Genomic DNA, 17,781 nt, shown 5'->3' with positions numbered 1-17,781 from the left:
TCACATCCTCTATATACGACGGTGTTCTGGCGAGCTACTACACCCACTCGCCGCCGGCAAGCGCGTGCAGCACGAGAGGTGAAGGGGGCGAGGAGGAGTGCGGTGCGTGAAGGCACGCATGCAGACTCTTTGAGGGTGGGGGGGATCCGCGTTTCAGTTCGGCTCGCCAAATGAGTCACCTCGCCGTCGGCGCCGTGTACTCCTGCATTGTTTACGACGCGGGCAGGCGCGTGTCGGGACGACACCGACCGACCGACGAGGAAACGGCAACAATTAGGAAACATGGTGTGCTACACGAAGCGGTGTTCGAGGAAGCCTCGTAGTCGCTGCCAAAGGCGTCGTCGTCGTCGGCTATGTTCTGAAGAACGCCGCGGGGGATGACGGCTGTCTCGGAGGGTGGCTCCGCGTGCGCGGTCTACATCACTCGCCGAGAAGTCGAGCTCGCGCCGCCGTCTCGCCTTCAGGTCGCGAGACAAGCAGCGAATGACGTACGGCATATGAATAAGCAGGCTTGTCTTCTTCACCCACGGGCTATTATAGTAGGCTATATAGTTGTGTGGTGTCGGTAGAAGGATGACCGTTATAGCGCGGGAACAGAACAACGACAAAGAGACAAGAAGGACAAAGAAGGACTCGTTGTCGTCGTTCTGTTCTCGCGATATAGCTATCGTCATGTCATACCAACTAGCCCAAACTGCCACACTTCTAAGTTGGTAGGAAGCCTTAGAAAAGAAAAAAAAGGGGGGGGGGACGTTGCTTTTTTTTTCCCTTTACTTATCGATCCTGGTGGCACACTTGTCACCGCCCTGTTATAAAGGGGGCGCTAATAGCTTCCACCCATCAGGATCGTGGTTCCTGTCATTCAATCTGCCTTATTCCCGTTCAGTATGCCTGTCCACGATGCACGTATACACCACCCTACGGGAACACTATCGTAACGCAACACAAAGCTCGGCATAGCTCGAGAACAATTGTAGAACCTACGAAGTATTCTGAATGGCGACCTTCTGAAGTTCACATGCGTGGTTCGTGTTGACAGCGCAGTTCGCTTAGTATCGATGATAGCGCTGCGACACCAGCTGTTGCACGAATGTTGTGACTAGGCATGTCTTGAGAACTATATACTAGAGTTTCGCGAACAGCCACCACGTCATCGGTGCGAATGATGCGGAGCATGCGCAGCGGACTCCATATCATCGGATCCCGTCCCTCGTTCTTCCTGCGCGGCCTACAAGCACAGAATTCTTTACGGAAGCATGGGCCGACCTTGTGGTAGACTCACTGGGATATCTTGAGGAACTGCGCAAATCTCAGATATTGTCCAGCGATGCCATCACAGGTGCGATTTCGGCCATCGCCGACGGTATAGGCCTAAGTTTTGGCTGAAAGGTCCGCTGTCTGTGCGAGAGGACGTTGCCAGGACTTCGAATAAAGTTGGACGCAACCTACCATCGTGCGCAAAGAGGCAGAGGTCTCCTAGTCGATCCACTGAGGAAATTTTAACGCAAACTTCAGAGACAAGTGACGAAGAGTTGCGACCAAGGAAGCTTAAATAAAAATGCTGGAGTAGAATTTCTGTTTGGAAAGTGAAGCCAGACTACAGCCATCTTATTACAGACACAATAAGACGCGTGTTTAGAACAAATGTTCGACGATGTATAGCGTGTTCAGAAATAGTGTTAAAAGACTTGGAATACTTCCTATTCCACTGCGGGAGAGCTCTGCGCCCTACACAAAACGTTGAGCTGTGTGCTTAAAAAAAGTGTTTAACAATTTCGAGTACTTCGTACTCGAGCATGGGAGAGCAGTGAGCCATCCCGATAACTGTAGAAATTCCCGAAGAAAGTCTCTGCAGCGTCCTGTCGACTGCGTTTAGAAAAAAAAAAACTGTACTTGGTACTAAACTATGAGAGAACATAAAACTGTCCCGTGGACCTCACCCTTGATGAGGCCATGTTAACAAATATTACAGCGTGATTATATCACATTACGGCGTACGGCCAATAAGTTGGCAGCGCAACAACAGCGTTTGGCTCACTCGCTGTATAAATTCATTCGCGGCAATTTTCTCGAACAGATACTGCTTAACATGTGTCCTACTGGTACACCGTGTGAACGGAACACTGTTTTCTTTCTTATGTAGTGCTTGGAGTAAGATGACGGCTGTCTGGTTTCACTTTCCCAACACAATTTCCGCTCCAGCAGTTTTTTTTTTTTGTTGTTCTTTTTAACTTCCTTGGTTGCGACACACATAAGCGCTTACTTGGCGACCTACTTTCTTCAATACTATAGGTACGATTCACAAAGGACAGGTCCGCCTACCGCCCACACCCATTCGTTCCTTGTCCTTTCCTCTAGGCGAGCCACAAAAAACGCGGCATTTCTTCTCACTTGCTTGTGCCTTGATTCTTGGCTTTTACTCACTATACAAAGTCACGAAACTAAGGGGAAATTTTTAAATTTATTTCCAGAACCACCGGTGCATCGTCACGTACGTTTCGTTTTCCTCTTTTCCCCGGTTTGCACTTCGAAACAAAGCTGCAGCCAGAACGATAGTTATAGCGCGAGAACAAAACGACGACACAGAGACAAGAAGGACAGTCGTTTTGTTCTCGCGCTATAACTATCGTCATGCCATACCAACTAGCCCAAGCTGCCACATTTCTAAGATGCAGTCAGAACACGCGCACAAAACAGCACGAAATACTCCGTAGCAGTTGTGTGTGTGTCAACCGATATGGGGCCTGGCTCAATGGATTCCCCCGAGTGCGACGCCGCCGTATATACGCAGCAATAATTAAACTGCGAGGCAAGCCGCGGAGTTCTTTCCGGGGTTACAGGAGTTCACCGCCCTACTCGCGGCATCCGCATGACATCATATACGAGACGGTGAACTCGTTTCTATCCGAAATGAATAATCCGGAACGCTACCTGGATATGCGCGGCTGCACTTTGCCATCGTATACGCATGATGGCCGACATTGTAGTGAAAGCTGCGAAGAGCATATATTTACGCCTTGTACAATTTACGAAAGCTCTGCTGCCGCTTTCGCGACCTCGGAGAAAATTTTGTGATATTGGGTAGTTTGTTATTACTATACTCATTATCGTTTGTCATGGTGTTGCTGCGATAGAAATTAGACAGGCGCATTGTTTGGTGTTTGGTGATGTACACGTTTGCGATTCGATTAGATCATGCAAGCGTCGATCCCAGGACACGTTATCAAGAAATATTGGCGAAAACCATCGAGATAAGCGATACGGCGACCAGCTACACACGGCTTTCGAAAAGCGCAATCGCGCAGATAAAACTGCCAGGCGTATGCAATTTTTTTAAAGTAAACAGGCTGCGTTCATATACATGAGTACCTTTGGAAGTTTCTGTAACATATTCAGTTACTTCTCGCCATTATCAGGCGCTATCATATCTCCGGTTCAACAGTCGCGCGGTGTTATGTTTTCTTTTAAAATGCAACGGTGTGTGTGGCTAAAGTGGTAGTATATGTGCCCCCCGCCCCCCATGCTCACACACACGCGCGCGCGCATGTATAGAGCGTCGCTTATATGATTTTGTTATACCAAAACGCATCAGCATGCGTTGCTCCGTCAAAGTATTGTAGCATTTGTACATCGTCGAACCTTACTCCAAATCGCCGCTATGATCACCTGCAGCGTTTTTTTTTTTTTTTCACGCACCTCACCGACCATTTCTGCATAGGCACTTCCGCTATCTACCATCAACCCTCCCTCCCTCCCTCACCTTCAAATTTCGAAACAGCGCAGTCACTGCAGCTAGAGAGAGCCAGCAGCCCCCGGAAAATGTAGGCACTTGACCTTGACACGACGGTATGCGAGGTTTCTATTCGTTCTCGCGAGGACTGCAAAGTGCATATGCTACAAAGTTAGTAATGCATGATTGATATCGCCCCACCGCGGTGGTCTAGTGGCTAAGGTACTCGGCTGCTGACCCTCAAGTCGCGGGTTCTAATCCCGGCTGCGGCGGCTGCATTTCCGATGGAGGCGGAAATGTTTGTAGGCCCGTGTGCTCAGATTGGGGTGCACGTTAAAGAACCCCAGGTGGTCAAAATTTCCGGAGCCCTCCACTACGGCGTCTCTCATAATCAAATGGTGGTTTTGGGACGTTAAAACCCACATATCAATCAATCAATCAATCAATTAGTAATCAATGATTTCTGGGTTTTAATGTCGCAAAACCACGATATGATTATATGCGACGAAGATAATCCACTGTTTACGCGCGCCTAGACCATACATCGGCGACCAGCAGAAATATCGTTGCGAACGTATATGCGTGCGTGCACTTAGCGAGCGGACGAGGCGAGCGCCGTATTTCGAAGAGATAGCATTTTTTTTTTCTGCTCCGCGGGCGGGAACAAGATGCGATAACCGCCGCAACGTGCATTGCCACGCATGTGAATTATACCTGCCCGCACGCCCTTTCGCTCAATTGATGCGGTCTCGGATACGTTCGCTCGGGCAAATTCGCGTCGTCGGAAGGGCGGTCCGTTGTTCTGAAACATCAAGACCTGAGTTAATAGCACCCCAAGACGCTAGCAGTAAGGGCTGGCAAGAAGGACGCGTCCGCTTGTGAAATGGCGATGGTTTTCCGTCCTCTGATATACCGCGGTAAAACGAAACGTATCCATTCTTTTGTACGCGCACCGCCAAAGCTGGCCCCAGTCGCGCCATTCATCTGCCATCAATACCTTGTTTACCTTTCCTGAGTAAGCATCTTTGCAGCCTAGATTTACGTTCATACCACCTAATTCATGTCAATTATATCTATTGTGCGGTCAATAATTGTGTACATACCCGCATGATCGAAGTCCTTCCAACGTTTATAAATGCGTGGGTGCGTATGTCAGGCTGCAAGGCACAAGAGTAAAAAAGTACATCACGCGAACTTAAACAATTTCTCGACAATATGTCTTTCATTTTGTCCAATATAAGGAGCACCGAGTCATCATATGGTTTCTGCCGTTACCTATGTAGTGTTGAAGTGCGCGAAACTGCGCGCACTTATTCCCGATAGCCGATTGCGAACGTCAAACGCAATGGCGTGATCTACGTTACGTGTATGGTAATGTTCTATAGGGACTTGGAGCCCAAAACACAAGACCGGCGGTTGTACGTTGCTGGTTTTATACCTAGACCGTTAGCAAGTACCCTCTTCACCTGCCGCAGGCTTCATTGGAATACGAAAGTTGAGTTCTCCTTTTACCCCCCCCCCCCTTCGGTCCCTTTCTTTCTTCGGCCATGTATATTGCTCTGAGCACCGCCTGTTAGCGCTCGCTGAATAAGTCGAAGTTTAATAGAAGTTTTTCTGTTACAACAATGGCGCGGACTTGTTTGCAGCTGCAGCCAAATCTCGTCTGAAATGAACAGTTAGACGTAACATAAGGATACGAAAAGGTGAGGACGGGCTCGCTCGTAATTTGCACATTGTGAAACTTGGGTCATATTTTTATCATTGTAGTGACAGAACCACTACAAAGTCATTCGTTGTCACCACTGCCACTCTACCCGGTTCTATTCGGACAAGTCGCGAAATTCACGAGGAAGCAGTATAGGAGCGATCCAAGCTCGTATAGGGTACAAGTCGTCCAGTGACGAAAATCCACGCATGGTGCCGCATCGCTTCGGATGTGTGCAAGTGTCCGGTAGCCTTCTATACAGCGACGTTTCGGTCGTTACTGCGTCCTGCCCCACCGGTTCTAGCAGAGGACGAAGTCAAGAGCACGCACACGCAGTAGCCAGTCGCCGGTCGCCGCCGAGACGCGTCGCTTCCCTTTTTTGTCCGGCGGTCAATGCCAGGGAGATCACAGCAAGGCCGCCAGCTCACGCAACCTGCACGCAAGAACCGCGCAGCCTCGTCCGTTTGTCCCACGACGGATGAAGAAGCGAGGTCTGTGACCGCGGCCACGCACTCTCTGCGTGCGAAGCTGCTGCCGCAAACGGCTGCTCACTGTTCCAACTCGCGACGTGCGCAGCCCCAGTTGCCGTTCGTGTCACGGAGAGCAGCGTGTCGCGCAGCCGCAACATCCCTTGAAGGTAGAGATTGCCGCGTGTGCCAGCGTTACTATAGATTGGACCGTGTGAACGACTTGGCGTTGTTGCCTTCTTCTTTTCTTTACCGAATGCACAAAGAAATGATGCATCCGCCAACTGTCAGTCATCGGTTTCCCTGCGCTGTTCTCGAAAACTACTTTTACATGCACTAGAAGCCAACAGGTTGAGCCAGGAGTCGACCCACACACCCTTCCCAAGCACAGATTCAACGGACCATGCTCCCAAGAAAGTTGTTGAGAAAGAGAAAGATGATTTAGTCATTCACGCTGGACTGAACGTAACAGACACAAGCAAAAAAGGGACGCTATGAGGGAACGGGAATTTCGCACCCTGCCCTCCACCACTTATCGATAATACGTGTATCGGAATTTATGCCTCGCTACAGAAGGATCAAATGTATTTGATTTTCACTGATCGTTTAGTGCCCCCGTCTGCTTTATAAAAAAAAAAAAAATCGCCCCGCCGCGGTGGTCTAGTGGCTGAGGTGTTCGGCTGCTGACCCGAATCCCGGCTGCGGCGGCTGCATTTCCGATGGAGGCGGAAATGTTGCAGGCCCGTGTACTCAGATTTGGGTGCACGTTAAAAAACCCCAGGTGGTGGAAATTTCCGGAGCTCTCCACTACGGCGTCTCTCATAATCTTATGGTGGTTTTGGGACGTTAAACCCTACATATCAATCAATCAATGTCTGGTCAAAATAAACGTATCTCTTCGACATCATTTGCTAGGCTTTCATGTGCCAAACAAGATATGATCTTGAGGCATGCTGTAGCGTGGTTATCAGGATTAATTGTGACCACTTGAAATTATTGTATGCGCTCACATATATCACGGTTGTACTTTGTATTTCGTCCCCATCTAAATGCGGCCGTCGTGGTCTGAACTCTATGCCGTACCATGACACCGCCCGTGCTACGCTGTCACGGTGGTTTGGTTGGTCAACGTCCACGTGCATACATATGGCAACAGAAAAAAAAATCGATGCCGCCGCTATATACCTCATTTGTCTTGTTTTTTTTTTCTTTCTTTAGTACAGAAGTGGGCAGCATGGTATCGTCGCAGCACGGACTCATCAATGGGGGCATGTCAGCCTGCAATAGCTAAACACAACACCCAGCACGCAACCAGAAAATGAGGACGAGGGAGCTGCCATCACGGCACAGCACTGTTCCTTTGACATATGCAAGCAGTCCGCTTGGCACAGCTTCTCTCCATTTTTTAGTGCTTTTCATGTGAGAGTAGCCTTCGAACAAAGTTATTTTTTTCTAAACCACTGTGTACAATTACTGGCGCAATGGCTTTTCGAGGTGTTCCTTCCTAAATGAAGCACCGCAGCGGCGCACGGGCGTGTTTCTCACTGCGGTACACTGCGGCCGTATACATTGATTGTACCGGCTTGGACACTCACAATAAACGATGCAAACCTTACTTGATTGACATTGTTTTTGCCAGTCGAGGCCAGCTAGGTCCCCTGGCGATTATTACAGACGCGAAACGCGATTGGGCAACGAAAAAAAAAAAAACAGAGGACGCGAGCAGCGCAAACCAGCCGCGGGCCCCTCCACCTGCAACAAAAAAATATGCGTCTGTTTATTGATGATGATAGTACTACCAGCGCCATCTGGCCTCGCGGTATTGCAGTTCAGTACGCCGCCGCTACGTATTTGCATGTTATTTTGATACAACAGCCCAAAGGTACAGTTTCCGTTCTCTAAACTGGTAGGTGTTCTGTGGGCCGATCGTCTGGGAGCGAGCGGCTGAGTTGTGTCGCGACTCTCCGCCAGGTGCTGCTTTTCGGCGCGCCGCCTATCCAGCGCTAGTCTCCCATACTACAACATATTAAGAGGGGACAAACGACACCCTAAGGAGCTTCGCCCCTAAAAAGCAAACAGCACCATGACAGCTCAGACCATCTCGACGAGTCCCGGGTGATCGAAGCCGTCGGAGAAATAGCCAGTTGAAAAATAAAACAACGTAGCTGGTAACATAAGAGTTTAACGACGCCTCGTCGAATCGACAAACAAGAGCCACGACATCGTCGTATCTCACATTCCTCCGAACAATGAACGCGCTCACTGCAGGGCCGTATCCAGAAATTCCAGAATTTTTTTTTCGGGGGGGGGGGGGGTATTTACATGTTTTTCGAGAAGGGCCCCCTTTAAAATGACCATTTTCCGTTCTTTATGCCACGGTGATAATAAATTACGGGGGGGGGGGGGGGGGGGCAAGGGCTCTGTGTGCCACCTCCTGGCTACGCCCCTGCCTCACTGCAATGCAGCTCTCATTTACGTTCGGAATAAGGCTTCCGAATGTGCGTGTGCGCGAGATGGCGATGATTCGACAGTTCACATTGAAATGGCTAACCCTTCTCGAAACTGTTCGAAATATACTTTAAACAACTATGAAACCTCGTCTGCGTTACAAAACAATCCGTAACCTTACATATATTTAGACGCATGTATGCTTATTTTCGAACGTTCGCGAAGCAATATTGATATGACATGGTTGACGCAACGCTGAAATACGAGGACGTAGAAGCAGAAATCACAAGACGAACGCTGTCTCACAACTAACCAAATTTCTTCTGAAAAAACGCAAAGAAAAAACAAAAACAAATCCGAGCACGGTGTTTTTTTTTTCTATAATAAATTTGCAAACTGCGAAAGAGCGCTAATCCTGTGCTTTCTGTTTCTACGTCTTCCATCTTTCAGCGCTTCATAAACAACTAAATAGCCCAACTTTCGATTCTATTATTATGACCCTATACTATTGTTCTACTGCAATATCGACAGTACTGTGCCACAGTAGGGAGATGTCATTCTGTTAGTCCAACTAAGCTCTGAACCTCCTCACGCATAAACCGTACTTAGCGTGAGCAGGGTTCCCCTTTGGCAGGGGGGAAAAGCATACATCCCCCCCCACCCACCACCCACTTTGTTTTTGTCGTGACTGAACAAAACAAGCTTCGAAGTAGACGAAAAAGCAAAAACCAAGCGACGACGAGCTTCTCACGGCGACCTGCTTTTGGTTCTCGTCTTTCTGAGTTTGGAACTGGGAAACAAACAATTCTTCCAGTGAAACAGCAGCGGCCCCAGTCGACAGTATTGTTCAATACCTTCTTGGTACTAACCCCGCTCTCCGAACAGCGACTGTACAAGCAGGACTGAATAAGGTTGTGGGACAAACTTGGCGCCCCCCCCCCCCCCCGTCCCTTACCGATGATATTGAGGGCCGCCACTATTCCTGCCCCCTCGTGCGCACGGCTATGATCAAAACCGGGTCTATGTCATTTCCCAGTTTCATACCCAACCAGACAGACTTCTGTCAAATGTTTACATTCATGATCAAGACCACGTGTTATTGCCATATGCCACACGTGTGGCAGGAAATCCAGAATCTAGATGGGAGGCGACAGATGGAAACACGTAGTGGGATAATCAGGGTAAACAGTGGTAAAGAACCCCAGGTGGTCGAAATTTCCGGAGCCCTCCACTACGGCGTCTCTCATAATCATATGGTGGTTTTGGGACGTTAAACCCACAAATCATCATCAGGGTAAACAGTGGAAGTGCCTCAGACAGGCTGGCCGACGTTTCGATAAGAGGACCTATCTTTGTCAAAAGCACCTTGTCATGCTTGGCATGTTAGTTTTAAGGGGGTTAGTAGTAGGGGCCGCGCCAACATACAGTAACCACGAGAGGGCGTTCGTTACTATTCCCGTCGATAAGGCAGGCGATGACCCGCTCTGTGGACCCTCACCCCGACACTCGAAGAGATAAGGCGACCGCGATTCGCTCTCCAAATAGCCGAGCGGCGTATGCCTTCGATCGGACCGGCCGCAAATGGCTTGCGCACCGACAATGGCGGTCCCTTCCAACTTCGCCGGCACACAGCAAGTGACGTACGATAGGAAGAGACACGACGGGCATCTGCTCCCAATCTCGGTTTGTCTTCACTTGCGAGCCGGTCTATGGCAACCGCCGTCTCACGCCCACACCAGTAGCCACTTGTAGGTCCTGCAGGCGAGCTCAATTGATTGATCCCGATCCTCGCTGCTCTATGCTCAATTGCTGGAAAGAAGCGTGGGGTCTGACGCCCGCGGCGGATACAGAACCATAGGGGGCAAAGGAAACAAACGATAAACAATCAAAGAACACGTCGGGATGACCGTGCTGTGAGGCCCACGATCGCGTTAAGGGATTCGCCAAAGCCCACGATGTCGCGGTAGGTCAGGGCCTGCCAGTCCCGTCATGGCTGAAGCCATCGGCTCATTTCTGATTTCCCTAGGCGTAAGCGCTTCAGGACGTCAAAGTTGCTGTGATCTCATGTCACACCAAAGAGGATGGACCATTTTACGTAAAATGCGGGAGAGACTAACCTTGGAGTTGCCTCGTTATGTATCACACGACTGCTGCAGACGGTGGTAACAAGCACTGGCGGTGCCAGGGCGGCGGGTATCCCTCACCTTTTCCCCGAAGCATTTCAATTTCGCATCTGTGCTATATATACACGCACAAACAAGCGTAGAAGGTGTTTGAATCACGCATCTCCCACCCTCCTGAAAGAATTTCTGCTTAACGCGGTACATATCAAAAGGAGGACGGAAGCAGAAAAAGGGAAAAGGCAGGGAGGTTAACCAAAAGGACATCCGGTCGGCTAGCCTACACTGGGGGATGATTAGGGCGCGTCTCGCGAAACATACCGAAACTCCGATACTGCAATCAATGCCACATACACAGACCATGTGCAAGAACCGAAGTATGGCTATTAGCATGGTGAGTTCAGCCCGAACATAGTGCCCAATTCGATTTTTTTTTGGACGCTTGTATCGGATATAATTTGTTTGACTTCATTAGTGTGGCGTGACGTTAATAGGTGTTGTCGCGGCCAATAGTTGGAGCACGTGATTTTAGGAGCCGTGAGAAATGCATGACTAAGACATATGTACCTTGATAGCGACAGAGCCCCGCCGCGGTGGTCTAGTGGCTAAGGTACTCGGCTGCTGACCCGCAGGTCGCGGGTTCGAATCCCGACTGCGGCGGCTGCATTTCCGATGGAGGCGGAAATGTTGTAGGCCCGTGTGCTCAGATTTGGGTGCATGTTAAAGAACCCCAGGTGGTCGAAATTTCCGGAGCCCTCCACTACGGCGTCTCTCATAATCATATGGTGGTTTTGGGACGTAAAACCCCACATATGAATCAATTGATAGCGACAGAACAGCACCCCTGCCAGACGGACGCGCCAGGTTGATAATGCAGTTGTGTGTGTTTGGCGCTTACATACATTGTTTTCGCTTTTCGTTCAATTTTTCAATTTGCACAACGTCATCATCGCTGAAATGAAGTGCGCAGTGCCGCAAGTGTCCGCTTTAGTGATGCGCACTTCGAGGGAAACCGACCACATCTTGCATCGTTAACGTTGAAATGGGACACGCGTGAGTATAGCATAACTACTAAAATGGAACGCTGGTATATATGGACGGCCCTGCGTACCGATGTCCACCGATATTTTGCTGCGTACGAGTAGCGGCAAGCCTTGAATACTCCGACGACTGCGGATCGTTGACCGCGCCATCCTCCGCTACGTACATAAAATAAGCAGAAAGTGCAAGAGGAATAAAAGGCAAGCGCGACACCTCTACCGGCGCTGCGACATGTTCCGAACGTACGACGCGGCGACGACACTGCGCCAATCGCACATCGCAGGCATCCCGCGCCGCCAGAGGTCGACCCCTGGACCCAGTAGAGACTCCCTCGCTCGAAGGCCGGATGCAGCGCCACAGCGACAAAAAAGAACGAAAAGTCGGGCGTTATCACCTAGCACCTTTCCTTTGTGTGCGTACGTGTCTGTCTGTGAAGAGTCCGTCGGCAGCGCGCCCGAGCTCTATCGGAGACACGCCTGTTTTTACGCCGTCCTGTCGTTGGATTACGTCACACCTGCAAGCTCGAAAGTTTTCCCCATTTTGTGAGCGAAATGTTTTCTTTTTTTTTTCGGAACCAGTACAGTGAGAGAGAACGAAGCTGCTGCAGTCAAAGCGACAATGAGTCAGCACAAATCTTAAAATGGCCCCCGCCTGTCAGCACTCAGACGTCAGCATTTTCTTAATTCCCTGTCTGTACGCAGGGAGACCTAGGGTCCGTTCGATTCGCCTGCACCACGTGAACCAGTTCACGAGGTGCTGCTTCTTGCCATTCGTTTCAGCGGTGCAGCAATGACGGCCTATGAACCCTGCCATTCGTTTCGAAAGGTACAGAAGAGGTGTAGCACTGGTTCACGATTTTCTTGCACCTCCTACGCTGACGGTGCCGGCTTGGTGCAGCCGCGTGTGAAGCTGAGCAGACGACACAGCACTTAGGCGTAGGCGCCGTACCCGCCTCTACTAACGCGGTGTGCTTTGCCAAGATGTTTGGGCCGCATAAACTGTCCACATGTGCGGTTTACCATCGTTCAGTGTTAGCTGAACGATGTAAATTAAGCGAAAAGAAATAAGGCCTGCACCTTGTCGGCACATCGTCATTCGTTTCGGGTGTCGTGCTGTGCCTGCACCACTGAACTCACGCTGCACAATTTCTGAACTTCACGTGCACAGCCATGAACCGGTTCTGACTGGTGCAGGTGAATCGAACGGACCTCTAATATGCCCACAAAGAGAAGGAAGGGTAGACGGGGAGGTGCGATCGACTACACTACACTGTGGGAAAGGCATAAAGAAATGAAGAGAGAGCGAAAGAAAAAGACCCGAGATGGAGAGCACCAGTTGTGCTGGACGTCAAGCGTATGAAATGCGCCCGTGCGCGAGCTAGACGAGGAGGACCTATTACAAACACACCCGCGTCTCGGGGAAGAAGACTCGTCATCGACGTAGAATGAGAAGCCAAGCGAAGGAAAGCGAGGTCATCCGGCTGCGCCCGTACAGCCAAACACAACAGGTTTCCCTCGAACGCCGCCTGCGCTTGTTTTGATGCTGTTTTGCTTTTGCGAGGTTCGGGCCGAAGTGGCTCCCCACCGTCTCACCTGCTGGCCCCTCTCGACGTTTCTCTCTCTCTCTTTTTTTTTTTTTTTCAGCGCGGAGGGACCGTCCTTTCCGACCGTTTAGCCACGGTCGCGGGTTCTACATTCCTCAGGTGCTTCTCGTTCTGATCTTTTCGCAGAGGAAGCCCTGAAACGTGCTTTGGAGAAACGCGTCTCGACACAGGGAAGGCGACGAAAACATGGCGCAGCTTCTCTTGGATCATCCGGCGGACACCTGAATCCTAATCACGCTCGACCGTTTTCATCGGCTTATGGCGTAAAGACGATTGTGGCGACTATGGCAACGACAAGACGTGTCCTCAGACGTTTACGTATAGACCAAGGAGATTAACAAAAAAAAAATAATACTCGTCTCGATGTGTTATTTCGTGGGCAACAACTAAGTGAGATAGATTTACCAGAGCAAAAACACAGGAACATCTATATTTCATTTCATAGTTAACGTGGCATTCACGCTATCAGATCAAGGCCACTTCATCTTTAGGGGAGGGGGGGGGGGTCCGCCAGGAAAGAGCATGTTGTCAAGGTGTTTGGAGGGCATAATCATCTCAACGGCGGTTAATAGAAGTGTGGCAGCTTAAGCTAGTTGGTATGACATTTGTGTCCTTCTTGTCCCTGTGTCGTCGTTCTGTTCTCGCGCTATAACTATCGGTGGTTAATAGGCCTGACTAGCCCTACCGCCACACCCCACCCTTAAAAACAAAAGAAAACACTGTCGACGCAGTGACGTCAGCCATGGTACTCCTGTGCCACAGCCTATCAACGTCCGTGCTACACATTTTAACTTGTTCTTGGGCTCGACGACATCGGTCTTGCTCATTTACGATGGGATGATTAGTTTCCCGTCTGTTACAACTTCCGCAAAAAGACTGTTTTCTGCTTCATCAGCAGCGCTGCACCAAACGGTACCGAGTTTTACGTTTTCCCGGATAATGCGATCTTCCCTGGTAGCGTGACAGAAGTACAGTGGCTATAACTTACAGAAGTTTCAGCGGTACTCTACCGTCATTGTACACTTAAAACCAGTGACTGTCCCGTAAGCGGACACACCAGGAAAAGAAGTGCCTATCCGAGAAACTGAGAAACAGCGCGGTAAAGGACTTAAGGGACAGTAAACACATTGGCTTCCGTAATATCAACCCACCCGTGGAATAGACGCTACAGTTCCATGCGAGCGAGATATGGTCCTACACCCAGGGAAAAGCGGAAATGCCCAAAGCGATAAGACAGCTCGTACGAGCAATTCCGCATATATTTATCGAATTCTCTCCGGGACCAAAGAACATCTTCTGACGGACGGGAAAGAGAAGAACGCCAAGGAAACTCTTCACACAGACGCCGACGGGTGTGCGTCAGCCGTGCACGAAACACGTGGAAGAATGCGGCGGCACGCACCGCACTGGAGAAGAAGACTACATAACTCTGAATACATGCATTCAAAATGACGCACGCGGGGAGCAGTCTTGCAGCGTGGCCAGGTGTGTCCTCCCGAACCCGCTCTTCAACCACAGAATCTTCCGTCACGCTCGCAGACACTGAAGCCCCCGGCGGTCGAGCTTGACTCGTGACGTGCGCATCTGGATCATCGTGACGTGAAGACAGCGAGACGGCTAGACATGCCATAAACGCAGATCTCAGGGCTGTCTCTCAAGGATGCGGAAGCAAAAGAAACTCAGAAGGGCGCCGTATGCAATGTCCGATCCCCTCTCTCAGTGCGAGATGACGGTAAACTTTATTTCTTGGCGACTAGTCAGAGTCGCCGCAGCCGGAATCCAGTTGAATAACCAACCTTGCTGAAGACTCAAGAGGACTCTGAGTACCGTGCAAGAGCCGGTTAACTATTTCGCACAGCGATCGAGTTGGGCTGCCTTGCGGAATAGCTTCTAATAGCATGACAGAATTTAACGGGAAGATGAGGGCTTGAAGTGATGAACAGAAATCGCCGGACAAAGAATGCCACTGTAGCCAGCGTCTTGAACAGACAAGTCCACTTGCTGAAACGTTATTTCACTCCAGCGACAGTCCCTGTTTAATAATTTTTTAATCAGTCCAAGGTCACATACTACAAAAGCGTTCACAACGGATTTATAGAAAATAACTGCATCGACTGCGCAGCTCCCGATCCGTTTTTTTTTTTATGCTGTGGGTTTTACCGTGACAGCTATGAATGATGGTGGTGCTGCGTTCGTGAGAAAGTTTTTCAGGAAGTGAGGCAGTAAAAAAAAAAAAAAACAAAGTGCACGCGGGCAATGAACGCGGGTGTACCTTCACAGGCGCCAACATCGCAATGACTTTATTCAGAAATACTAATAAAATAATAATAGTAAACATATTAAACTACATCGAAGCATTGTTAACAGTCATTGTACTCATCCTCCGTCCCGTCGTACTTGTTCCGTACATGTACTGCACCAGCTATTTTCTGAAACATGGCTACCCAAAGCAATACAAACTCACGAGTCTGGCAGCACATTGTGGGGTTTCAGAGGGGCTGAAAACGCCGTGAGCAAGTGCGTAGATCTCCTTTCGCTCGAGCGAAGCTTCGTTACGCTCTTTCAAGTTGCTGCCGGCCTGATTCATTCCACACGTCAGCGGTACGAACGTAAGCAACTTGCTATCCTCACATGCTCGCTACGTCTTCAAGGTTATTTTTCATTTAGTCCCGAAGGTTGATCGAACGCACCTGTCATGACACGGGGCAACGATCTCTGCTTCGACGCAGAGAGAACCACGGCTGATCCGACTGAGAGAACTGTGACGCGGAGAGAAGAGGGGCGTGGCCTATACATGGTTACGGCTCAAATCGACGGCCGTAATTACAGATCTTTAAAGCCCGCCTCGATCTCTCTCTCTCTCTCTTTTGTTTTTCGTTGAACACGCGGCAGTTTCCCAGCCCCGAATCACCGGAACGGGCAGGTGCACGCCACACGATATCGTGGTACAATAGCGCATATTTTTTATTGTTGTTGTTTTGCTTTATACTACTATACGAGGCGGAACACATCAAAGACGCGTGGTAAGGATTTCACGCACGTCGAACACTGATTCGCAAAAAATTTTCAGCTAAAGAAGTAACTGAAAACAAAAACGGGGCCTCCTCGAAAGTCAGGAATGAATCATAACACGAATCATAATCCTTCAAGGCTCGTAGACAAAAACTTATCGACGCAGTGATCCCCTCAGATTACTGTCATTGTGGCAGTCAATCTATTCCTGATACACGCGATCAGCACGCGAAGTCGTCCAAACGCTTTGCACGTTCGTACAAATCTGCGGAAATGTCGAGAAAAAAAAGTTAATCAGACAATAAACGCGGTTCTTCTGCGAGCAGAATGATTCACGGTGACTACATTTACGACTAACGTGGAAACACAATAGCGCCACAAGTTAGGCAACGCACAGATTACGCCAACGTTGTAAAGAAAACGTTTAGTTGAAGTTACAGAACAAGCGTGCGCACACACAACGGTTGTAAATAATCTCCTTGCGTGCCCACGGCAAGGTCATCTCGAGAAAAAGTTTTTCGAGCGAAGAATACAGCGCGGCGTCTTCACGTGCCTCATCGACTTTTTGCGATTCAGCTCGCATACGATCGGCAGTACAATGGGTGTTCGATCGCACAGTCAGCGAAACACATCTGTTAAGCACATGTCGAGTGAAAAGATACAGTGAATGACTGATTAACATGGCAGTAACTGCGCTCTAAACGACCCCCAGCAGGGTTTTTTTTTTCTGTTTACTAATGCTTATGATTTACATCTGCTTACCCAATCTGTTTTGAGCACTCGCGCAAACTGAATTCAGTATCACTGCGACTAAAAAGTCATGTAAAGCTGGCCGCAACACAAATGCAGACAAATTAAGCATCAATAACACTAGGCAACGATACTAGCGATAGCAATGAACGTTGTATATAACTTACAATCTCCCGTCCCGGTTAATGATGAGCTCCACGGTGTAGCCGAAGTGCGAACCGGGCTGGCCTGCGAACCTGGTCGCGTGCACCGTATCCAAATTGCTCGCCGAAACTGCACTCAAACAAGCACACAAGAGCAGCAGGCCTGCCGTCGTCCATCGCCACGCTTCCATCGCGTACACAGCCGAAGAAATGACCTGTTTTTGCTCGCACACTCGACGGCCGTCGAAGCCGGTCATGAAAAGGCAGCGTCCGATCCACCGATCCCAGGCCACACAGAGTTTGTTGCGCCGACTGTCGACAACCACTTGTTGAGCTACGTGTTGACCCGCTGCGTTGTTTTAGGGCGCGCGCCCGGTCTGTTCTGCCGCTGTCCCAACAAGCAAGCCGTGCCACACGAGGCGCCTACGCCCGGCAAAAACGACGCACGGACAGTGGTGAGTCGACCCGAACACGGGAACTACGGCGGCAGCGGCGGCGGCGCTGTTTCTCTCCTCCACTCGACCAGTCAGCCCGCAGCTTTTCGCACGCTCAAGCGCACACTCACCTCTGGATCCTCTTTCTCTTTCTCTCTCTCTCCCTCCACGCGTACTACCGCTGCCGCCGATACTCAAGCAACTCAAGAACGAGAGAGAAGCGAGGAGAAAACTCCAAAAAAGACACTCGTTACGTCACCTCTTCGATGACGTCTTCAAATGACGTAGCACGCGCATGCGCCGTGCTGTTGGAAATGCAGACGGCCGG

At 49.8% G+C, this 17,781-nt stretch overlaps 1 protein-coding gene across 1 annotated transcript in view; it reads right to left on the bottom strand.

Moving 5' to 3' along the window:
* LOC119188173 (integrin alpha-9) overlaps nt 1-17,441 on the bottom strand; it is a 76,780-nt gene extending 59,339 nt beyond the window's left edge. The window contains exon 1 of the mRNA XM_037436094.2: nt 17,044-17,441. Within this exon, the coding sequence (XP_037291991.2) occupies nt 17,044-17,276 (233 nt within the window). The 5' untranslated portion in view covers nt 17,277-17,441. The remainder of the gene's footprint in view (nt 1-17,043) is intronic.
* Between the last annotated feature and the right edge of the window lie 340 nt (nt 17,442-17,781).

This window comes from Rhipicephalus microplus, chromosome 1 (genome assembly GCF_043290135.1).
Source record: "Rhipicephalus microplus isolate Deutch F79 chromosome 1, USDA_Rmic, whole genome shotgun sequence".
In the NCBI taxonomy this organism is placed as follows: Eukaryota; Metazoa; Arthropoda; class Arachnida; order Ixodida; family Ixodidae; genus Rhipicephalus; species Rhipicephalus microplus.
Note: the sequence above shows the minus strand (reverse complement) of the source record. Positions and strands in the feature narration are given on the sequence as shown.